Here is a 24,560-nt window from a genome sequence, read left to right as displayed (position 1 = left end):
AAACCATTGCATATGACTGTATATACACATTATTATTACAGCATTTCTGACATTTCTGAAACTCTCACAGTGCTATGAAAGAATGACCCCTAAAGCAAACAAATTATGTAACCTGCAGTAGCCTGCAGTGCATGAACATGTGCAGTAGATGTGATGATAAAATAGCATGCAGGAAAGATTTGTCATCAAGTTTCCATCAGCAGTTTTGCATTGTAATATGATGATCATCAGTTTATTGTTCTCTGTTCTTTAGTCTGCAATATTGTGTTTTTTAAATTTGGATCCTAACATTGGTTGAACAGAAATCAGTTTTTTATCCATATAATTATATTCATTTGATTGTGTAAGGCAAAATGTATTGTTCAGATGCTTGTGTACATTGTACAAACATCCAAGCGAGGTTTTGGTGATAAACTCAGTTGTTTCATTTTCTTCTTTATTCAAGTGATCTGTGCTTTATTTCTCGTCAGGTTCTACATGGTCCTCATCCAAGGCCTTCAGATTTCTGACTTCATCTGCAGGCCAGTTCTGGCCAGTATTATCTTGAACTCCTCAGCTCTGTTTTGCTCTGATCTGAAAGGGATCAATGTAGTGGTTCCGTACTTTATATCTGCACTGGAAATTATTCTACCTGATCGGTGAGGACGAACATTTGCATCTCAATATATAAAATGGCCTATTTCTAAATGAATGTTATCAGGTTGCTAGCTTGTTTTCAAAGCCAGTTTAAGGGGAGCCTGGCCACTTCCTATTTCTGCCGTTATATGAAAAACATGACTGCAAAACGCCAGAGGGCGCCCGCGAGCGAGTCCTCAATTAATGGGGGTGAAAATGAAAAGTTCGGATAGTTTCTAACCATTTGTCCAGGACCTTCCTTTAATTTTGGAAAGTAGAAGGATATATTTCACTGAAAAGCAAAGAGAACTTACCTGTATGTTTCCTTTTTTGTACAGCAAACAGGGTTTGGGCAGCACTGCTACTCAGTGCTAAAACATTGGAGTGAAGTGGTTCACACTCACTGACATTAAACATACACGCTGCACCATTAGAACGTCTTATGACTCGAATTCAAAAGCGCTCAAAAATATAGCGGTGCTGTTAAAATGTTTTATGCTGATCTGTGTTCAGGAAATGAATAATTACCTCTATCCACAATGTTCTCAAGCCCAGTCGTAAAAGCCTGTTTCCTAAGTTCTTGCGTGAAATATGTACAAAGCTTCCAGGAATCCGTAAAACAGTTGTAATAAATCCTTGGCTTACTAACAGCAAACATGTTGGAGCATACCAACACAATGTCAAACAGAGGTGATTTAGTTTTACCTTGTCCTTCCACCATAGAAGAATGGGAGGATGATATGAAGAAGTGTTAAGTTGCAAATTATATACTTTGTGGAATATCTAGCAAGCAGTGGAGAGACTGAATAAAATAAAAGCTTGGCACATCTTCATAGCAGTAAAGTCGGGCAGGTTCTAGTGAAGACAGTAGACAAATCAGTGCACTTGAAAGCAGACGTTAATCCTAGCCTGAACCTGAAGAGTCTGTAGCATCTTGATTGGGTGGCCTCTGCAGAGATGAATGAGGTGAACAAAGCAGGATTCTTGCACACTGTGGGACTCGGAAGGTCATGCAGTCATGCCACTGCAGTTTTATGGAAGTTGAACTGACAAAGTAGCTTATTCATAAAGTAAGATTAAATCACTTTAGTCATGTTGAATTGCGATGGTAATTTGTGATTACTGGATGTATGTGGTAAATATTATAGTAAATAAACTGCAGTAAGTTACGCAAATTTGTATTTCGAAGAAATAAATGAATGCTCTCTCTTAGTGGGCCAACTTTTGTACAGTTGGGAAGCAGTAAACTGTCCGGTGATTTGAGAAACTGCATTTACTACTGTTTCTGCAGTTGACAGTTGATGAAAGGAGAGGGGTTGGGGGTCCCAGAACTTTTTAAGTATATTTAGCTTAAAAAACACAACCACCTAACAAGCTAGAGTTGCTACACCGGCTTCACCAAAAGAATGTTTAAAAACTCTTCTGGATGTTCCGCACATATGTAAGAAAACAGCAGTCACATTAAAATGTCATGGATATAAAATGTTTTAGCATTTACGAACTATGATTTTGCTCAAATCCTTACCTTAACTCGCTCAGGAGCGCCCTCTAGTGTTTGACAAACCGGAAGACAGTACTGAGTAGCAGTTCTCCTCAGTATACATTCTACATTATACATTATACATCGTAATAGCTACATTAGCCTAGGATCCATTTCTTCTTTGACTGATATCACAATAGAATTTCATTTCGCAAATGCTTTTTAGAATTGATTGTTAGTCCAGATGTTTCTGAATTGTTTTGGGCGCCTTAACAGTTTTCCTTCTTTTACAGTGAATTGACCAAATTTAAGTCATATGTAAATCCCACTGAACTGAGAAGAGCTTCCATCAACATTCTGCTGTCCATGCTGCCTCTACCACACCATTTTGGCAACGTCAAATCGGAGGTAAAAACATAGAAACACTGATAGACGCGTCTTTGTGACTTGCAGAGGTTTAATGAGTGTGCCTAAATCTTTGTACCATTCAAACTGTGAATGGGTTAGTTAACACCATGGTATATAACCCAATAATAAACTATTTAAATCATTAATAATGAAAATAAAAATGATTGTCATCTTTTAAGAAAATAATTTAATTAATAGTCGTGGAAGTAAATACTGAGCTTCTGCAGAGAGCTTTTGGTTTTTTATTTTGTAGTTTAATTTTTGTTATAAAGAAATATGAAGAGTTCAGGTAAAGTCTGTGGTCAGACATGTAGTGCTTTTTAAACATTTTCAGTGTTTATCACAATGAAACCAAAGCTGTTCATTTTGATGACTGATGTCATAATGTGAAATTTTCATTCCATCCCTGTTACCAACTGAGGTGACTCACATAGTTGACTGGTTGTTTAATCTCATTAATGTCATATTCAGGTTCTTTTGGAGGGTAAATTCAGCAATGATGACAACTCACTTCATGACAAAGCGGTAACTTTCCTCTCGCTGAAGCTGCGATTGGTGAATATCTTGATTGGTGCCCTGCAAACAGAGACAGACCCCATCAATACACAGATGATTTTAGGTTTGTTTCCTCAATACTTCTGTTTGCTGATTTTGTTGATAATGTTTGGCTGTTATGTAGTTAGATTCTTGCACATATTTTGCAATTGTGTATAAGTTTGTTAGATCTTTCTCCACCGTCCTGTCTCATAGAGGCATTGAGATGGTTAAATGTAAGTTATGTGTTCATTTTACAGCTGCAATGCTGAATATTGTTCAGGATTCAGCACTGTTGGAATCTATAGGTGCCCAAGCTGAAGTAGTAAGTTGACTGCATTTCTTAACTCCTAATAGTTGTAATCAGTAAGTAAGTACTGTCGTGCATTATGATATCTATAGAGTGTGGTGTCTATACTATAGGAAAAGTAAGATGTATGTTCAGAAAATGATTCTTTTGTTTCTGTAGCTCTGTCTTCTGTTTTTTTGCCATGTGTAGGGAAGCGTGGATGGAAGTCATTCCTTGGCTAAGAGCCATAGTCGCAATAACAGTGGAATCAGCAATGCCAGTGCAGGCAGCTCAGAGGCTACCACTCCCGACAGCGAGAGACCCGCCCAGGCATTGCTGCGAGACTACGGTAAGTCCTCAGAGACTCTGTGCTGGCGTTTTGGCAAACCCAGGTCGTAGATGATTCAGAAAAGACTTGGCTGCTGTCTTCACCTGGTCATGCTTATTGTTTCTTTAGAGATAAATGGGACTTTCTCATGAAATGCATGGATTGTCTCAAGTGGACTTCATGTTACACACTTTGTTTTTCTAAGTTTGTCTGAATATTGCAAACGTACAGTATGCTTTGCAGTGCTTTTTGTCTACAAGGCATGGTGTCTTTGTAAATGTCGCATGGTCAGAAAAGTATTTTGCTAGTTGTTTGAGTCTGTGTGTAGCAGGTGATCTAGTGTAAGAACCAAAACTTCAGTTTCTCAGTGAACTGCCTGAAAATATATGCCCTTTTTATATTTATTTATACTTTTTTTTTATTTTAGAATGCCATGTTCATTTGATCATTGATGTTGATAGTGATGCACCTGATCTGATACACTGGCTCAGTATTAGCACTGATGCTGAACAGATTGTATATTGACCAGATGAGACCGTTCCACTGTCTATACTCTTTGTAGACACAGACGTGCTAAAATAGAACCGAGTTTTTCAAAACGAGATATCCATCAAACGTTCACTTTTGTGTTTTTATTAATGGCAACTGGTGCACAATTCTCTATGAAGTGCTGCAGCGGGCCAACTTAAAAGGCTTAATCTTAAGAGAGCATGACAGTGCATCAGAATAAAGTCCCTATTCAGGAGTGCTTCTCTTATTCTGTTGTGCTTCATATCAGCTTCATCAGCAACTATTTCAGGCTTTTACATTTTCAGCAATTTAATGTAGGCCAGAAAAATAGTTTTTGTGTGATTTGGAGATAGTGAAGTGATTTAGTTAAGGTGTCTACTGTGATCAGTTAGACTTTGTAACCTTAAAATAAATTGGAATATGGTTTAATGTGAAGTAATATGAAGCCCAGTGAACTTCATTTTAAAATGTCCTTATTACTAAGAATTCTTAAAATAGATATATCATGTTTTTGAATGCACTCTTCAGTTGTAACAGTATGTTTTTATGGAGAATCATGGAAATATCATGGAAATGTTTTTCTCACATTTTTTGAAGTAAAAGAATTTGCTGTAGTACGTTAAGATCTTTCAAAACATATTGTTCAAGCCCCAGTCCGTACTGTCTATATATGAAAATGAAGCTGCAAAAACAGCCGTTTTGAATTCACCATTTTTATGATGTTGTGAAAAATCCAACCTATTCACATTTATCCACTGCCAACAGCAGTTTAGCCATTCCCATTAATGTTGAAGCTATATGGAATGTTTCTGCCTGCACTACTTCTTATATGAGGCACAGTACAGGGCATCCAAGCAGAGCAGAGGCCATTTACATATCAATTTTGAAGGAGCAATAACAAAAACAGCCTGTTTAATTCTAAGGGATAAAGAAAAGTTGTAAAATGTTCATGTAAAAATAAATTGTGATTGTTTTCGGTACATAAACATGCACAAATGTCAGAAGTGGAGCGAAAAAGTAGTCAGATCTGTCCTCAGTATCAGCTGGTATCCTGAGTTTAGATATTGGAATCTGTTTCAGGAGACAAAGTCAGATCGGTGCATCCCTAGATGTTCATATGAATGACTGACATAGTGTAGCGTGTAAAGTTAGTGTATGTATGTTAGAATACATGCATGTGTGCGTACATGTGCTTGTGTGTATGACATTACCACTACTGGCTGCTGGCTGTGTGTCTGTGCTTGGCTTGGCGTGTGTGTGTGTGACTAACCCGCTCTCTGTGGCGTGCTGTGTGTTATATCCCAGCTCTCCACACAGACACGGCGGCTGGCCTGCTGATCCGTAGCATACATCTGGTCACCCAAAGACTAAACTCACAGTGGAGACCTGACATGAGCATCTCGCTCGCCGCTCTCGAGCTTCTCGCCGGCCTCGCCAAGGTGCGTGAAATTATTGTGTGATATGATGGCAACATTGTCAAAAGTTTGGGGACACCTAACTTTTCCAAACAATAGCATATGGTTTTCTTTGTTGTACAAAAACTTAACGAATTAAAGACTTACATGGATTTTTATTGTGAGTATTTATGACAGTACTACTTGTATGCTGTTTGTTGTTAGGTGAAGGCGAGTGTGGAGTCATCAGATCGTAAGCGGGCTGTCAGTTCAGTTTGTGGCTATATTGTGTACCAGTGCAGTAGACCTGCTCCCCTCCACTCCAGAGACCTGCACTCTATGATCGTAGCTGCTTTCCAGTGCCTCTGTGTGTGGCTTACAGAACATCCTGACATGCTCAATGAGAAGGTGTGTACATCCAGTTAATCAAGTTAAGGTTGAAGAAGCTGTGACCATTATCATAGTAATATAATGAGCTAAAAGCAGGTTTTGTTTGTCTTCTGTCTCTGTTTTCTTTGGGATCGTAATTTTAGTTTCCATGATGTGTGATGCTTCATAGTTGTTGTAAGTATACAACAGTATGGTCAAGTGCATATCTGCTATCTTTGTGTTTTGCAGGATTGCCTGATAGAGGTGTTAGAGATTGTGGAACTGGGCATCTCGGGCAGCAAGTCGAAGACAGGTGAGCAGGAAGTGAGGTATAAAGGTGACAAAGAGCATAACCCCGCCTCCATGAGGGTCAAAGATGCGGCTGAAGCCACTTTGTCATGGTGAGTTTGACATCCTGTAAAATGAGATATGGTAATAATATATATGTTAGTCCATTAAATAGACTACCAGTGTTTTTTCACACAAAAAGAAACATTTTCTGGTGGACTCTTCGCTGGTTTCTGTTTTGGTATGTGAACTTTCACCATAGCTACAAAAAGGCATGTGTTAGTTTTGTAAGAAAAGACCTTTGATGATTGAAACAACACCTTTTATATCATGTGATGGGGCATTGAGCTTTGAGCTTTAGGATAAAACAAAGGTTGAACTGATATTTATTACTGTAATTGCAGTAAGTTCAGGTGTTGCTAATTGAACCAATTTTATTTGGCATTTCGCTCAGTCCTCTGTTCTGTTCTCTTCTGTTCCAGTATAATGCAAGTGGTGGGGGCTTTCCCATCCCCAAGTGGCCCTGCCTCCCCCTGCAGCCTGCTAAATGAGGACACGCTAATTAAATACTCTAGGCTGACGTCCACCTCTCACAGTAACTTTAGATACTATGTCCTCGACAATTCGGTCATTCTGGCCATGCTGGAGCAGCCGCTTGGCAATGAGCAGAGTGAGTAAAGCATATTAAGCTTACGTATACTGGTATGATGCCGCAGATGTATGTATATTGTAGAGATGAAACGATATTAAAATTTAATATCACGATTATCATGACCAAAATTATCACGATTATCGATATTATCGCGATATTGTTCAAAAGCGTTGAAAAGTAAAATAAATAAATAAATAAATACTGATACACAAACTGAAACTCGTTTCACCAACTTTTTTATTAACACAGATAGAATTGGCAGCAATATGCACTTTTTGTTTGCATAAACATTAAAAAAATATAGTCAATACATTGGTAGTATTACTTTTGTATTACCTACAATACTCTGTAAACAAAAGAATAGCAAATGTATTATTATTACTGTTATTACTATTATTATTATTACTGTTGTAAATAATAATTATTATTATTATTACCATTGTAATTATTATTATTATTAATTACAATAATTAGGGATTTCCCTGCATAGAGAATTAAATCTGGACCAACTCTGAGGTGGGTCTTAATGGAAAATTACTACTTCTGAGAAGTGTTGCACTTGGGGGATTTCTGTCATTATTATTATTGTGCCGTTGTGGCGCTGTACCCTAATCAACACAGTGCACCAGGAAAAATAGCCAAAATCACAGAGGAACTGCGTGACCGTGCAGACAGCATAGAACTTACAGTGTGTCTTCACCTGTGGAGCTGCTTCTCTAAAAGCATTTTAAAACTAAAACATAACTTAAAATTAACGCGCATCTGAGCTGCGGCAGAAACACTCCTAAAGTTTAATCTCTGAAACTCTGCTTTTCCTAAAAGCGGCACACAGCGTTTACTCGCGCAAGGTCCCGTCTCAAAGCACACTATCTTCCCTATGTAGTGCACTCCGTGGATCATGAAATAGCAAATCCTTCATCCCAAAGAGAGTGTGAAATGTTCACAATAACAATATATTAACAATAGGTTAGAAATTCCCTATTTAAAACTCAATTGCTTGTTAATGATGATCGTGTTTGTTTGAACAGTAGCGCACTAGGGACACTGAGTGATTTGAGACGGTGTAATTCTCTTCTCAGACAGTAAACACTGCAAGCGAGAAAGGGGAGCTGTGCAGATTGAACCTCTGCAGCGTCTCGTTCCAGAGCTTGTGTGACTGTTAACTTAGAGCTCATTTTGGAGACTCTGCTCCACAGAAATATGTGTTAAAGGCTTTAGTTTCGATTCACAGTTGATTCACCGAATGTTTTGACGCTTAAAGCTTCATTTTATATTATTAACGAACCATAAGCACAAGTTAAACCACACAGACCATGACATTTCTTCTATTTCGAAGTCCCCACGGACTTCTACGTTAAAGTTAACCTTGCATTCTCTAAAAAGTAGCGGGTGGTGGTCGCGAAGATGACTCGTAAGGTTGGATGTGTTGCCCCCTTTCGCCGCTATTTTCTTTCGGCCTGTTCTGCAGACAGGGTGGTCATCTTCAATGAACTTTCCTTCTGCATCCTTATAAAACCCAAAACATGACCAAATGTCAGACTTGGTCTTCATAGAAGGCTGAAATATCTCCGAATCTCTGTCACTACATTCCGCCATGTTCTCCCTTCTCTACCCCTCCCCCTCCCCCTTCCCCTCCACATACACAGAGCTGCGTGAGATGATTCTGCCTTTGTTTGATTCTGTGCAGCGAGTTTTTCACACCGCGGTAAACGACCGCGGTTTTAACGACACTTTAAAGTTCAAACGGTACTACTAACCGTCATTAATTTTACCGCGGTTTACCGTGAAACCGGTAACCGTTTCATCTCTAGTATATTGTGTATAGAATATATGAAAAATAGTGTTATTAGCTTATAAAAAACAAGATTTTTAAATGATTAAGATTCTGTGGTAACACTTTACTGTAGGGTTCTGTTCATACGGCTACATGACACTTACATAAGCTTGTCATGACAACTGACATAACCCTACATAACTGTTTATAAATGCTTATTTCAGCAGGCAGACTTGCTATAAAGGTTACATTTTGATCAAAGTCAGCTGAAGTAGCCTTTATGATAGATGACGCCTATTGGAATAAGTATTTATAAACATTTATGTAGGGTTATGTCAGTTGTCATGACAAGCTTATGTAAGTGTCATGTAGCCGTATGAACAGAACCCTACAGTAAAGTGTAACCGATTCTGTTTTTAATATTAATGTTGAAGACTTAATGATAACTTAAAAGTCATACCTAGAAATGATTTATGGTAGTGGCCATCAAGGAAATGGTGAGAGAAAATGTCAGTTCTTACCATACAATGAAGATGATGTAACAGCTGTGCGCGTGTGTTTCCTCAGACCCCTGTCCATCTGTCACAATGCTGATCCGAGGCATGTGTGGTCGTCACGCCTGGACCATGCAACTCTTCCATCAGCCTCGAGGAGCCAGGGCCAATCAGAAGGTAAAATATTCCCCCCACAACCAGTCAGGTCATTAATATACTTTTAAAAGGCAATCATAGTGAAAGGCTCATGTCGGTGTATACAGTACAGTGTAATGCATCTTACATAAAACAAAGCCAATCTTTCAAATAAAACAGTCAGTGAACAAAAATATTGTAGACCAGTTTCTCATTTTCACTGTCTCTCATCCTACAGCAGGTGTTTGTTCCAGAGGGTCGGCCAACTCCCAAAAACGACGTGGGGATTCGGTTTAATGTTAAGCACAGACCGTTCCCAGAAGAGGTGGACAAGATTCCGTTTGTGAAAGCTGACCTAAGCATTCCAGACCTGCATGATATAGTAGATAAGGAGGTAAGAATGGTCTCACTTTTGGAAAATGACAGTTTTGTGCTTTTTGAGGTTATCAATGTCAAAAGTGTTAGATGAAATAACCATTACATTGTACATACATTGTTTAAATAAGACTGGAATTAGATGAGCTGTGTTTTTTGACTAACAGGAATCCTACATGTCCTGTACTACAGCCTTGAAGTACTCAGATCATGTTGTGAGTTTGAACATGAGTGTGGGGATGTGGTGCATTGTCACAAACTGGTCATCTGGGTGTACACACCATAATTACTTATTTTGCTGTTATTATGGGGACACTGAAGACAAAGACTTTGCAATTTGACAATTAAATTAAGCAGGTGTGTTTAACAGCGTAAACACAAATTATATTGGGATAATGTTTAAAAATAGAGCCAGGACCACTTATCGAGAAATACTGGTTACTTAAAGATCATTCTTGATTTAGGTTAATATTTAGTTGTTGCGAGGGCTTTTCACACTCGTGTTGATTTTTATGGACGAAAACAGCAGATGTGATTTTTAATGCACTGGAAACTTTAACAAGTCAGATGTGAAAGAGTTAAATGCTCTGAACATCAAGCAGTAATGACAACAGAGTTATCATTTTAGCCAGTGCAAATCAGAAGGCCTAGACACGGTATTAGCCCATTCTGGTTTAAAAGCTCTGAGCACTGAAAGGAGCTAACAGAACAAACCACAAAAGCCACCATGAACTTAAAGACAGCATTGGTTTTAAAGTGTACAGATTTAAGAGTTGTTATGCATTTTTTTTCCTGGAAATGGAAACTGTCCTAGATATATGAATATGTGACTGCAAAATATGTATGTAAGGTATGAGTGGGTAGGTGGAAAAGGTTTGCAGTTTGGGCCAAGCTGGCAAAGGTGCATTTGTGTGTTGTATTTGTTTTAGGTAATAGACATTGTGGTGAAAATTATAAAAGTCACCTTTATGTCATTTCATGGTAAATGGGAATTTACTTTCTTAGAATTTCAGTAGAAGGGATCAATCTTTGTTTTTTTTAATCCTTTCATTGTTTTCAGTGTGTGTTAGGAAGGGAATGTGGGCGATAAGTCAGTATTTACTGTCTCATAAACCACTTCCCATGAAGTATTAAATGAATTAAGCCATTCAGGGGGACTTTCACTTCACTAATCTGATACATGTGCATATGTTTCAGCTGGAGCTGCAGCATGATAAGCTGCGTGGTGTGATGGTGAAGCAGATAGAGTATGAGACCGCTTTAGAGCACTACACTGAGGAGCTGTGGAGGAATAAACCCTTCCCTGATCCACTGACCGACTGTAAACCTCCTCCTCCAGCACAGGAGTTCCAAACTGCTCGCCTCTTTCTTTCACACTTTGGCTTCCTGTCGCTAGAGGCCCTCAAGGTATTAGAAGCTATCAGACTTAACACCTCCTCCCTTTCTTAGCAATGTTTTCTCTTTATACCTTATGCTTTCGCTTATTCTTTATGTTCTCTTTTTTGCAGAATATTCCCATTTAGCCTACACAGCACTGTGCAAAAGTCAGAGACCAACTGTTTGTTTATTCAATTTCCAGTCAAAACAGCTGTCATGTTTTTTTTTTCAGTGTCAGAAAAAAGCAGGAAACATATACATAGACTCCTAACAACTGTGCAAAACCTGGTAGATCAAAATAAATTTGACTAAATAGCTAAACAGCACTTAAAACTTCCATCTGTGAGAGAGAGGAGAAAATTGAGCTCCACTCTTGTTTCAGATCTGAAAAAAATCTCAGGTGTTTCTGTTCATCCTGTTCAACACTATGAGTCTGAAAGGATGTGTAGCTGTCAAGAGACTATTACTGAGTAAAGGAACTAGATTGAAAGGAGAACCAATGAAATTTAGCATATGAGATGTGGAGTAAGATTTTATCGACTGATAAGTCTACATTTTTAATCAAGGTTACTTTGACTATGAGAAGCAGAAAATGTAACCAACTCAAAACTGAACTTAACTGTGGAAAAATACCCCTGTAGATTTCTTTGAAAACTGAAACTCTGAAAGTCTCCCATAAATAATGGAAGCAATAATAAAGCCAAAACCTGGACACCCTATATAGAAAGAAAAAAAAAGAAAATAGATATTATATTTAATTGTTAAGGTGTCAGTGTATTATTCAGTTAAATAAAAGTTTTCAGCTTTTTCCTGAATCTGAAAAATTAATACCTTATACTTGAAATTAAACAAATGAAAGGGTGGTCGCTGACTTTGCACAGTACTGTACATAATGGTTGTACTCTTATTTAGATGTTAGCGTATTGTCATATGTGTTGTTTTTCTTTTATGTGTGCCCATTTTTATTTTTATGTGTTATATTATTTTAATGCTTTTTGTCTCTGAATGTTTTTTTTTTTTGCTTTAAATTTGTAACATTCCAGACTGATTGTTTTGCTGATGCTGTTATAAAAAAAAAAGGAAAAAAGGAGAAAATGCAAAAATAAAAGATCAAACTAGTGAATAATATGAGTGTTGGATCAGCAACTGTTGTGTGTGTGTGTGTATAATTTTATGTGTGTATATTTTGTTTCCAGGAGCCAGGTAATAGCCGTTTGCCTCCTCACCTCATTGCTCTAGACTCGACTATGTCAGGCTTCTTTGATGACATCGGCTACCTAGACTTGTTGCCATGCCGACCCTGTGACACAGTTTTTATCTTCTACATGAAGGCGGGACAGAAGAGCAGCCAAGAGGTAAACACAGTCAGTGGCAGGTCATAGCAGTGCACCTTCTTTAAGCCACCAGTGACATTTAAACAAGTTGTAAGGAGTGTTTGTGTCCTATTGAAGTTTTTTTGTCTGTTGTACACTGAGTTTGTGCGTATTTGCAGATCTTGAGAAACGTAGAATCCTCTGCGAATGTGCAGCCACATTTTGTGGAGCTTCTCTTATCTCTGGGCTGGCCGGTTGAAGTAGGACAACACCCAGGCTGGACTGGGAGTGTGTATACCAGCTGGACCATCAACACATCCAATGGCACTGATACACCAGGTACACACTTTTAAACATCTCAGTCAGCAATCTGCATTTGGCTTTCCATTGTATAATTCTGATGCAGAAGATGGTGGTGAGGTATAATTTCCTGTCTGTCAGGCTGTTACTATTGACATTATTGATTTAAAGAGTTTTTTGGTCCCTTTTCTTGCTGCAGATGAGTGTGTGGCTGTGGGTGACACTGGAGTTGGGATTTTTAATGGAGAGAAGAGGGTTCTCTACTACGCTGATGCCCTCACTGAAATTGCTTTCGTGGTGCCCTCACTCAGTGACTCCTCTGGTAAACACTAACACTTCAAAGCTGGCTTTTATTTCTTTTCTTTTTATGTTCGTGTTTTAATTCTTGTAATGATCAGAGGTTAGAATTTTAAACAAAACCAAAAGCCAGTGGAGACTCCAGAGTGATAATAATGTATTCAAAACTTTACACAAATAAAGTGTACATTGCTGTCACATTAACTATAGTGGGGCCAACATTAGCACTACAGCTGACAAAATCTGATTTGCTGTTAGTTCTGTGTCCACCAAACAGGCTCTGGATCTCACACAGGAGGGTGTAAAATGCTCGTTTTGTTATTAACCCTGGATATTTGTTAATATGTTAAAATTCAACGGGTCTGGTTGTTTGTTAAAAGGGAAAAAACTAAAAAATCTCCAAGACTGTCCGTTTTAGTGGCCAGAAGTGAAATATTGTGGCAACAGGCACCAGACAATCAGCAGCAAGGAAAACATAAAATAAAATAACCGATGAATAAAAAGATTCTTGGTCTGTGTAAGAGTAGTATTAAATACATGTTATGTAAGTAAAAAATGAAATTTACATACATAAATCTAGAGTATTTTAGTTAACTCAATTAATAATTAAAGTGCATTGAGAATTTGTGCGTATGTTTGTGTGTTTGTCTGTTTGGTTTTCTTTGTGCATTTCCACACGGGTGCACGTTTAGCGGAGTCATCAGAGAACAGTTTCCCCACAGCAGACTCTGATTCTCAGATGGAGCTGCTGCCGAGCCTGCTGAAACAACCCAACCTCACACTGGAGCTCTTCCCCAACCACTCAGACAACATGGGCCCTACACAACGGGTAAACACATACACATATAGATTTGCACTATGGTGACCATATTTACAGCCAGCCATTTTTCCAGAAGAGAAATTGGCATTGCAGAAACTTCAACAGATGAAATGCACAGTTGCAGACCTAGTGTAAGAGAGTTAGAATTGGGCACTCTGCACTGCAGGGAAACAATTTGCTGATGTTTTTTTCCCGTAGCAGAAATCCCTGTACAGAAAACAAGATTCTCATTTTACTTGTCTGCCCTTGGCGCATCCGATAACATGTTTCAAAAGCAGGACATCAACAATATCAGCACAGTATCCGAGTCAAAAACGCTTGCAGTTGGGATATACATGTTTGTTTACTGTATTGTGTAACGGTTGGTCTCTTTGTGTCAGTCTCCCACAGTGAAGAGTAAGAGGCTGCCATCAGGCAGGAGTATACCTCCTCTGGGTCCTGAGACTAAAGTACTGGTAGTCTGGGTGGAGCGATATGATGACATTGGTAAGAGAAAAAAGAACAAAAATGATGTGTTTTGGAGAGACTACTGCTGAGAGGATATTAATCCAAAATAAGACATAATAAACACAGGTTTTGTATTGGTTTTTATTATGATGACATCATGATTTAGGGTCCATATGTTGGAAAACAGAAATTTTCTTTGCTTTATTGAAATATTCTAGTTTGATGTAATGTGTAAACACTGTTAAAGTTTCGAAACAGTTTAGCCCCACTCATTCACATTAAAGTACTAAGTGTTTTAGCCCAGGCAGCTTTTTGAATAAGGCACAATACAAGGTAACCAATCAGAACAGAGCTCATTTACAAATCTCAGTCGTAAAGGCACAGTATCTATCCTGTTTTATTCTAAGGACCAAAGAAAACTGTCACATCAGAACAATTTATGACTGTTTTTTGTTACATAAAATTACACAGAGCTTATAAGTGGATCTTAGGGGGAAAAATAAAATACAAAAAAAAAAAGAAAAATTAGTATGCAGATATCAGACAGCAGTTTTGTGACTGCTTGCTATTATTTAAAATAATAATAGTAGTTATAATAACAATAATAACAAGTTTACCTGTTAGACCAGTATTCATTGCTGCAAATAATAAAAACTTGTTTGCAAGACTAAATAATTCAGTGTTTGTTGGCTGAATAAAAACTCTCAGCTTCACTCAGGCTGTATGTAGGGCTGTGAATGCATGGCTGTCTCGCTCTTTAAACCGCAAAACAATCTTTTAGTGATCAGTCAGTATTGATCATAAGCGTCTGACCTGAGTGTGATTTTGTATCTTTGCAGAAAACTTCCCTGTGTCCGAGTTGTTGGCAGAGACCAGCACAGGAGTGGAGAGTGCGGTCAACAGTAGTGCTTCCAGGTCAGTATTCATAAGTCTGAGCTGATTTACACTGCTGCTTAGTAGTTTGGGGTCATCTTGCTTTATTGTAAAATTTTCAGGCTAATTTTTACTGCACTTTATTGTTTATATAAAATAATACATGAAATGTTTTTGTTAACATTAGGCAGTTTTTTGCTAATACTTTGGGTGTATTCTGCAACATTGAGCTTCATTTTCATCAAAGTGTCTTTCTTAGTATGGAGTTTTGCCTCCATATTGTTTTTTGTTCTCAGCTAATGTAAAAATGTACAACTCTTTTGGCCCAAAGATGGTTTAAACACTTGAAGGCTTAAGTGCTGAGTGTTGAGTCCTGATTAGTCTTTTACAAACCTTACAAACATTATTGTTATTGCATTGCACTGTTATTGCAAACCAGCAAAAATAACATGCTCATCTGGATTTTTAAAACAAAAAACCTTTTTTGAAAAGCTAGTTGTCTGCCAAACTTGTGAGGGTGCATGATTTGATTTGTGATGTATAATTTTGTTCATTGTTTGTCTCAGACCCAGCTCCTCGGAGAAGGATGTCCCAGTCATTTTCATTCACCCACTGAAGACGGGTCTATTCCGCATCAAACTGCATGGAGCCATGGGGAAGTTCAGCATGGTCATCCCACTAGTGGATAATATGGTGGTCAGCAGGCGATCACTGGGTAGGCTTCTGTTTATGTGTCTGTTTACCAGTTTCTGCTTACTCTGATTTGGCTTGACTGCTCTGGCTTGACATGCTGATCTACAGCATGTCAAGATCATTAAATATCAGCATTGACAGAATGGCTGCAGCGTGCTTGAAAGGCAGTGGACATCCATTCACATGTAAGCTGCTGTGAGATTTAAAAAGCAGTTTCACTGCTCAAACTCAGGGCCTTAATGTCTGTTCTCACAGAGTATTAAAACATGCAGTTTTTAATGTAGTTGAATCTTCACATCAAGTCTGCATTTTTTAAACATTTTGAGAATACGAGAAGACTGAAAAAGGAGAAAGGATTACATGCTTCCATGCATTATTGTTATTTTTTTTAAAATAACCAGCTTGACAGCAAAGTTTTGTCTGGTGTTTTAACTATGTTGTCCTTTGCTTTTTTCAGGCTTCCTAGTAAGACAGACGGTGATAAATGCATGTCGGAGGAAGCGCCTGGAGAGCGATTCGTACAGTCCACCTCATGTACGACGGAAACAGAAAATAGCTGAAATTGTTAACCGTTACCGGAACAAGCAGCTGGAGCCCGAATTCTACACATCACTGTTTCAGGAGGTCGGAGAGACTAGCCTCAACCCTTAAACATACACGCAGAGGTTCTTTTCCATGATGGATGGGGAACTGCTGTTTTTTTGTTTTTGCCAAATGGCCACCGTCTCTCAGCTGTCAAAAACTACAGTCATTGCCCATGACGGCTTCCTAGCTGATCCAAACGCTGATGCCAGAATGGATGCTTTTTCCGTTTTTCTCATTACTGTATTTCATGTGCTTTTATTTTTACATCATCCAAGACTGGAAAGGAGAAAGCATTAGATGCAAGATGAGACAGTTTACTCTAAGAACACTATCCATAGTAAACACTAATGTCAGTGTCAGCAGTGGAGTTTAGATAGGTTGACTTTGGCTTTTCTCCTCCAGACATGTGTACACACACACACACACATACACACACCTGCGTGCCAGTCTGTGTTGATGCATAATGTTATTTTCTTTTCAAACTCAGGTGGTTTTACCATTCTTCATATGCATTGACATGGTCATGTAATTCAGTGCACTCCAACAAGCTGACCTCAGCTTCATGTTCCTCTTCCCAACCTCTCTCTCTCTCTCTCTCTCTCTCTCTCTCTCTCTCTCTCTCTCTCTCTCTCTCTCTCTCTCTCTCTCTCTCTCTCTCTCTCTCTCTCTCTTTCTCTCTTTCTTTCTCTCTTTCTCAAATACCGTCATCCGTGGACTTTGATTTCACAGAAGTCCTTATTAACGTTAATACTCCATTCAGAGAATGTTTGGCTTTTTTCATTTTATGTATTTATGTAACGGTTGTGAAGATGACTTTAAAGGTCCTCCAAAGTGGTTGAGATTTTAAAGTCATTGACAAACTACTGAGCACTCCAGTACTTGTAGAGATCCCAGACGTTTGGCGCTTACTATCATCCTCCTTGAACTCTAGATTTGTGCATTTGAAACTGTGGTGGGATTCGCTCGTCACCCTCACCAGCTAGTGTCTTTTAGTTCAGCTTGACTGTGATCTATCCAAACACAATTTCAATTCAAACAGTCATAAGGGCTTTGATCCTTTATTTCCTCCTGATTTTCATCCTATTTTATAAGTTATCTGGTAAATGTAGGTGCCACTTATTTTTCTTCTTTTGTAATTTCTGCTGGATGTCAGAAACACTGGTCTTTTTAGACGTTATTTTCATTTTTCATCCTAGAAATATATAAAAACAGATTATTTGATCCACAGAAAATCATGTTTCATCTCTCATTTACTGAGGGATGCTTGGCATGTCATTTGTCTCTTTCATGTATTTTTGACATACAGCTTTTAAAACACAGGTCACTACAGAGAATAGTCGATTGAAAGGAATGACTGTTAAAACATTACTGTACCTGGTCCATGATGCTCATTCAGGTTAACCTGCTTTTTTCATTCTCTTTCACTTCCCTCCATTTAAAAAGAGAAAATGCCTTTAGTCAGTAAAGGACAAGTCTTGTGTTGCTCTTATAAGTCCCTTTCCTCACAATTGGAAGGTTTGATGTTGAGAGAACATCATAAACAGTTAACATGTATTCCTAAAATAAATAATCACATCTGTTTTTGTGTCTGTAGAAAATCACAAAATTCCCAGTTGATGAAAAATTAATGAATTCTTCTCAGAATATAAACCACTTCAGCGAACCGCTTCTCCTGGTGCACAAGACTTGGACCTTTATTTGGTTGATTAGAGACGTCCTTTTCTTCTTTTTTTCTTCTGTAAATATTGAAGGCATCGACTTTGTATAAAGTTGGACTTTACATGTAAATATGAGGGTGTGAAGTTTCGCTCACTCATTCTATTAGGAAAGGCACAAAAAAGAACGCTCGTTTGTATTTATGCCTATCATATATGTGTCCTAAAGAAACACATTGGGTATTGAATGTAACACATGTAATGAAATAAAGATTTTAATTAACTTCTTATCATAAATCCCTGCTGGTTCTGCTTCTGGTTCACTCAGCTCCTGCCTTTCATCTGAGCTCTTTCTTGAGTGTGTTCAGTTGGAAGAATTTCATTCTGACCGTTTTGGTCCTGTGAAAGGAAAGGTTAGTTGGGGGCAGGAAAGGGTCAGTGAGATTTGGAGGATTTTGTTCCTGCCATTTTTCTCAGTTTCTTATCAGGACGTTTTGGAAATGGGTTCTCTTGTAAGCTTTACAGCTTGCTGCAAATTGGGTTTTATTTCTTCTTTTTTACAACAGACAATAATTTATTTGGATCTGTACATTTATTTCTTTATTTACTTATTTTTCTATAACCTAGGCCTACTCAATAAAAATATAAGCCCAGTATGCTTATTTAAGCTTGCATGCCATGTACAGCAGCACTGTTTGTACTAAAATCTTAGTTTCAAAACCATATATTCATTAAAGGAGAATTCCACCAGTTTTCAAAAATTCTGCATACTTAAATTGTTAAGACAAAGTAAACAAACTTATTCAAAGTGGTTTGCTGTTAAAAGCATAATTCAATTATTGAGAGTTAAATATAGTCATACAAAAACTCATGTAGAAGACGTGTTGGTTCATTGGTGGTTTTTAGATAGAAAAAAATAAAATAAAAAGGCTATATGTATTCCATATGTATCTATTTCACATTAAAACACTGATAAACTTTGTTTATATCATTTAATTACATGTTTGAAAAAAATTTTTTTTACACAGAATCGCTTATGTAACTTTGGTTATCTGTTACATAACATTTCATAACAAAAGTAGGTTAGATGTAAAATTATCAGAGCAAACAGAAATTTTCATCTGCTTTTCTACTTGTTTGTAATTCCTTTATTTATCTGTAAGGTTGAGTTCTTGTTTGCATTCACAGTGTATCTTCAACCTACAGATGAAGCCTTCTTCAGACACAGGCTTTTTTTTCTGTCTGGCTGTAGAGGTCACTGTTTGAAGTCTTTGATGTCTCATATGTCAATCAGAAGTGTTCTAATGGCCATTGTCACCTTGAACTGAACTCTTCTTTTTTGCCCCCTCTTTGCTGCAGTAAATGAGAGCTTGCTCTGCTCATTAAAAAAAAAAAAACAACTTTACCCCAAGTGAAGACGAACCTTCAATCAATCCTGCATCTTGAAACACCAGCTGCTCCACAGCACACACACACACACACAGGTCCTCAGAGGCTGAATAGACTGCTGACTCACACTTTGCTGGAAGAGAAACCATTTATCGTATTGTGACGTTCTTACGTTCTGACTACGCACACAAACACACATATGGACACATTCTGTCTTGTCTCAAGACCTCTGACCTGTCCCCCCCCATCCACTCCTACACGCTCAATGTCTGGTGTGACCTCTGTGGCCGATGCTGTGTGTGCGTCAGTGATAGGCCAGATATAGATAACATCACCAGTTTTCTATTTTCGTCTCTTTTTTGAGAGCAACTAATACCAACGCAAGTACAGACAGTCTTAAAAGTCTCCTTTTGTAAGTGGGTCTGAATCTTCCTACTAAAATATTAAATCATTTGGTACCCGAATGCAGACATCAAAAATGTTTTACTACTGTTACCCAGGTTGTAATGAAATGGTGTGCGTGTGTGTTTTCATTAAGATTCTGACAGTCACTAATGTTTTCTTATTTGGGATTTGTTCTTAGGTAAGAACAGAATCTACACATACTCAAGAGCACAAAGGTGCAAACAGGTCTGTGGTTTAAGAACACGTCATGAATCTGACGTAGACTTTTTCTTAGAACCTTTTTTTCAAGAACACATTCAGGGAAAAATATAAAGGGAAGATATTGGTGACTGAGGCCCAATGAGTCATATGTAATCATGCTATGACATTTTTGTACCAATGGCAGTGGCTGCTTACCTGGCTTACTTTGTTTACATCATAGAACTGTGACACAGTTTGGCCAATCAGAATAATTGTTGGCCAACTGCTAATTTCAGGCATATAGGAGTTAGTGTGTCATTTATATGTGTATTTAAATAGATGTTACTGCAAATAATTTTGTTTCTGCCAAATATATATATATATATATTATATATATATATATATATATATATATATAAATATTTATATCTCATTTACACATTAAATTGAAGAACATTTTTACTTTTACTAGATAAGATGAAGATACGAATTTGTATAAAAGCAACAATATATTGAGGTCAAATAACAAACTAACTCTTCTTCTGCACTGTGTGTGTATGAGCAGAGAGAGAGAGAGAGAGAGCACAAGGGAAAGTAATTTCTATCCTGCACAATTATTACTGCAATCCCCTTTTTCTCCTCTTTTTTTTACCATCAAATATGCATTCAATTTCATAGAAAATAAATATTAAAATACGTGTTAAAAGAAAACAGCTTGTAATTGATAGTTTTATGTGATGATCAATTCTTAGAGTGTTAGTATCAATCCACCGTCTCTGGCAGTGTTTCTGAAGCATGTGAGTCCAGCAGCAGCAGTGAGAGCTGGTGGAGGGGTCACTGTCAGACTCTCTTGGCTCCTGGCCCTTGGCAGGCCCCTGTGTGCCTGTGTGAAGGGCTGGCTCTCGGCCATGCCCCAGTCTTACCCTGCTGGAAGCCTCTCTACTGCCTTATGCTGAGCTTTTCCATCTCACAGCTTACTCTTGCCTCTCTCTCTCTCTCTCTCTCTCTCTCTCTGTCTCTCTCTCTTCACTTCATTTCATTGCTCTGCTCTTGTCCTGTTTCTTTTTCATTTTTCCAATTTTAACACTTATCGACACTCTTTATCCCATTGTGGCATTTTTTTTCTTTCAGTTCTTTTCCTGCCTTTCTCCCTGCATCTATAGAGAAACTAGTCCATGTGGAATTGAAAGTTGAGGCCGAGCGAAAACAGAAGAACTCTGCATCAGGATTTTCCTGATATCATCCTAGAACAGGGCTGAGATAAATTTGAAAGGAGAGGCAGAGGGAGAAGCAACAAAAGAGCTGTGTAAATATTCATTTCTGCTTTTGAATTTGAATAAGAAAGCTTAGCCATCTTTGTTCCGCCAGTAACTTGTATTTCAGCTGCTTCAGAAGCTCTGGAACAAAAATTACTTTCAAAGGAATATTGGGCCGGGGGGGGATGTTGATGTTTATCATTGGATAGTCTTGTAAAATGTGAAAAATGAAAAATATTGCACTAAACATCGCTTTTTGCATATCCCTTTTTGTTTGTTTCATTTACCATTTAAAGGAATGGTTTGCAAAAAATCTAATTTACACAGTTTTCTGTTTACCCCAACTGTATATCATCAACCAAGAGAAGTTTAGTGTCCAAATTTTTGCTTCTTTTCTTTAGTGCTGAAGCTATGAGGCCAAAGTCGCTAACAAACAGAAGTCAATAGTCACCCAAATCTTTTTCATAAATACATCCACAAAACTTCTCTCAACTCATTCAAACTACATGTCTTCATTAAAGTTGCGCAGACTTGTCAATGTTTATGACTCTTCCCAGAATCCAACTCCCCTTGACATTCATGCATATCACACCAGGGCCGCCAGAACCGTGGGGGCGAGTGGGCACTTGACCCACTATTTTTCAAAGTACTGGAGAACGCACACAAAAAACCTCAGCTCTCACTAAACGACATGAAGCGCTGACCAGCACAAACGGACAGTGTAAAACTCAGCGGTAAGGCCAATCAGAATCTCCATTTCAGCTGGGAGGCGTTTTCTGACCTGCCGTGGTTGGTGCAGACTGTCCAACTTTTTTTTCGGTTTTGACATCTGACTCCGCCCGTATTCAGGCAGCACCAAACAGCTGAACCACGCTAATTCACAAGGGATTTCAACACCAGAGCTCATTATTTTTCCACTGCACATTTTCTGTGTACTGTCTGCAATATCTGCTGCTTTGACATGTTACTCTTTACAAACGTTCATATTGTTTCTGCATCGCAAACTGCTGTACATAATGAATGACAAGCAGTACAATAATAATATTTGCATCCCTGCAGAACTTCTGATCAATAAACAAACACCCATGTGTAATTTAGTCCACGTGCAGTTCACAATCCGAACCAAAGGAAAGACATAAAATATCACAAAAACAAACTGTGGTGGGTCTTTAGAAAAAGAACTGGGTATGAAAACAGCTTGATGTGCTTCAGAGATGTTAGCTAACAAATACTGCTGTCTGAGGCTGCAGCTACTGAAGCAGCATCAAAACAGACACCAACACTGTTCATGATCAGGTTCAGAGGAGGGTAAATCAGTACTCAAGTAAAAGTATTGATACTCACATAAAATAATTAAGTAAAAGTAAAAGTACCTTCCCCAAAACAACTTGAGTAGAAATACAAAAGTAGGAGGTCAAAAAATCTACTTAAGTACTGAGTACTGCAGTGGAACTTCTTACTACATCCAGCATTTATCAGCATTGGAACTGAAAATTGTGCAGCTCTGTTCTTCTCTTTTGGGGATTCCTTTTGTCTAACACAAAGCTCCAAAGTCAGAGATGTAACCAATCACAAAGCAGTACAAATATTGCAACCATCAAAACACATTGAAATTAAAACACAAAAAGAATTAGTAACTACATATAAATAGCTAAAACATAGCAGAGTAAAGAGATTCCTTTCATCACTAATATACTTTAATAGAAGGAAAAGTAACATGATTTAACATAGAAATACTCAGTAAATTAAAAATCCATCAATATTTAGTTAAGTTCATGTACTTGAGTAAAAGTAACTGGTTACCACCCACCTCTGAATAGGTTTATAAAGACAGGTCATTGGCATGACATGAAAGGCAGTTTTAGTCAGTGGCATAAATGCATTATCAACACTCAGCCAGCCACTTTTGTTTATATGTTTAGTCTCACCACAGATGTATGGACTCTTGGTATGTTCACAATTTTTGTTGTTTTTATTTATTGATCCTGTTAATATCTGTCTCAAGTTAAGAAATTCATGATTAATTGTTTTTTAAGAAAGAAAGCAGAAATCATACATATGATCTGTTGTATCCATATGCCTGTGTGATGTATGTGCACACAAAGACTGTGAGTTACAATCCACGGTTTGCAAAATTATGATTGCCTCTTAGCCAGTCACATTTGTCTCTAAACGTTCCTTCCTTCATCAGGTGAAGGAAAATATTGTCTCATAGCTGGATTTTGCATGATATATTTATAATAATTCTATCATTCTGTGACTCATCATCCATGTAATCATAGTGACTCTGTGACTCAGTTGTGGTAAAGGGAGACGTTCCTGATTGCCTGATTCTCTAATCCCCCTGTGTGCTGTATCACCTTGAGCTGAAACGGTTTGACCTTCACTAAGCAAACATTTGAACATAGCTTGTGGACAAATCCATTAAAAAAACACAGAGTCAATCATTCAATACCCAGTCACGGCCACTAAAGGAACCGTAACGTCTCAGATCATCAGAGAGAGGGCAAAAGAGCTCTCATCTACAGTAGTGGCATCTTATATTTCATCTAAATCTCTTTTCTGTGCTGTGTCAATATTCCAGAAGAATGATCAGGGACACAGACACAGTGTAGAAAAGGTCTTCTGTCTTCTCATTCATCTGCAGTTGTGGCAGCATCTTATATTTCATCTGAATGTCTTTCTGTCTGTAGTGCGTTGTGATATTTTCTAGAAAGATAATCAGGAAGACAGACAGGTCCTGCCCTGCCGTGGGTGTTACTGATGGCTTTCCCTAAATACCCTCTGTAGCTTGGCAGTTCAGCTCTCTTCACCTTTCTGTGCCCTTGTCAGCTGAAGGTAAATGAAAACAGGACACTAGGCTTCACTAGGACTGCATGATACATCATTTATTATAGTTATTGTGATTTTGGCCTTTGAAATACTTATATTGAGGAAGGCTGCAATACATAAAAGAGCCAACTAATCAGAGATGGAGTTTACGCATTATAGTAATGTGATTACTTTGAAGTATTATGGTTTAAGTTCCTGTAATCACATTAAAATTACTGACCTAAATTCCAATGATTTTTCAAAATGGCTGCATAATTCAATCATTACGGTGTAAACAAAGTCAGAGTGGTTTGATGTGTGCAGCTCTGTTGTTTACAGTGGTTGTGACAGGAACCAGACGTCTGAAAAATTCCTCCAAAAACTCCCTTACAGAAAGTTATTACACAAAATGGTTATAAATACACTGCCTAAAACCTGAGACATTGTTTTATGATAGTTTAGCAATAATCTGTAGATGTGAATTGTTTTTAAAACATATGCAGGGCAGAAAGAT

The 24,560-nt window shown here is 38.0% G+C and overlaps 1 protein-coding gene across 10 annotated transcripts in view; it reads left to right on the top strand.

Annotated features, from left to right (window-relative positions):
- ralgapb (Ral GTPase activating protein non-catalytic subunit beta) overlaps positions 1-17,538 on the top strand; it is a 37,686-nt gene extending 20,148 nt beyond the window's left edge. For 5 of the 10 annotated variants that reach the window (XM_036571206.1, XM_036571205.1, XM_036571204.1 and 2 more), the window contains 20 exons: positions 471-638; positions 2,389-2,503; positions 2,975-3,122; positions 3,298-3,362; positions 3,537-3,675; positions 5,470-5,603; positions 5,784-5,966; positions 6,177-6,328; positions 6,698-6,885; positions 9,209-9,312; positions 9,509-9,664; positions 10,843-11,052; positions 12,219-12,377; positions 12,515-12,674; positions 12,835-12,957; positions 13,625-13,761; positions 14,133-14,238; positions 15,039-15,114; positions 15,639-15,787; positions 16,223-17,538. In XM_036571206.1, coding sequence (XP_036427099.1) covers positions 471-638; positions 2,389-2,503; positions 2,975-3,122; positions 3,298-3,362; positions 3,537-3,675; positions 5,470-5,603; positions 5,784-5,966; positions 6,177-6,328; positions 6,698-6,885; positions 9,209-9,312; positions 9,509-9,664; positions 10,843-11,052; positions 12,219-12,377; positions 12,515-12,674; positions 12,835-12,957; positions 13,625-13,761; positions 14,133-14,238; positions 15,039-15,114; positions 15,639-15,787; positions 16,223-16,416 — 2,866 coding nt within the window. In that variant the 3' untranslated portion in view covers positions 16,417-17,538. The remainder of the gene's footprint in view (positions 1-470; positions 639-2,388; positions 2,504-2,974; positions 3,123-3,297; positions 3,363-3,536; positions 3,676-5,469; positions 5,604-5,783; positions 5,967-6,176; positions 6,329-6,697; positions 6,886-9,208; positions 9,313-9,508; positions 9,665-10,842; positions 11,053-12,218; positions 12,378-12,514; positions 12,675-12,834; positions 12,958-13,624; positions 13,762-14,132; positions 14,239-15,038; positions 15,115-15,638; positions 15,788-16,222) is intronic. The other 5 variants (XM_036571203.1, XM_036571209.1, XM_036571208.1 and 2 more) reach the window with 3 other exon arrangements.
- Positions 17,539-24,560: the final 7,022 nt, after the last annotated feature.

The sequence above is a fragment of the Colossoma macropomum genome, unplaced genomic scaffold (assembly GCF_904425465.1).
Source record: "Colossoma macropomum unplaced genomic scaffold, Colossoma_macropomum, whole genome shotgun sequence".
In the NCBI taxonomy this organism is placed as follows: Eukaryota; Metazoa; Chordata; class Actinopteri; order Characiformes; family Serrasalmidae; genus Colossoma; species Colossoma macropomum.
This window is presented reverse-complemented; position numbering and strand designations above follow the sequence as displayed.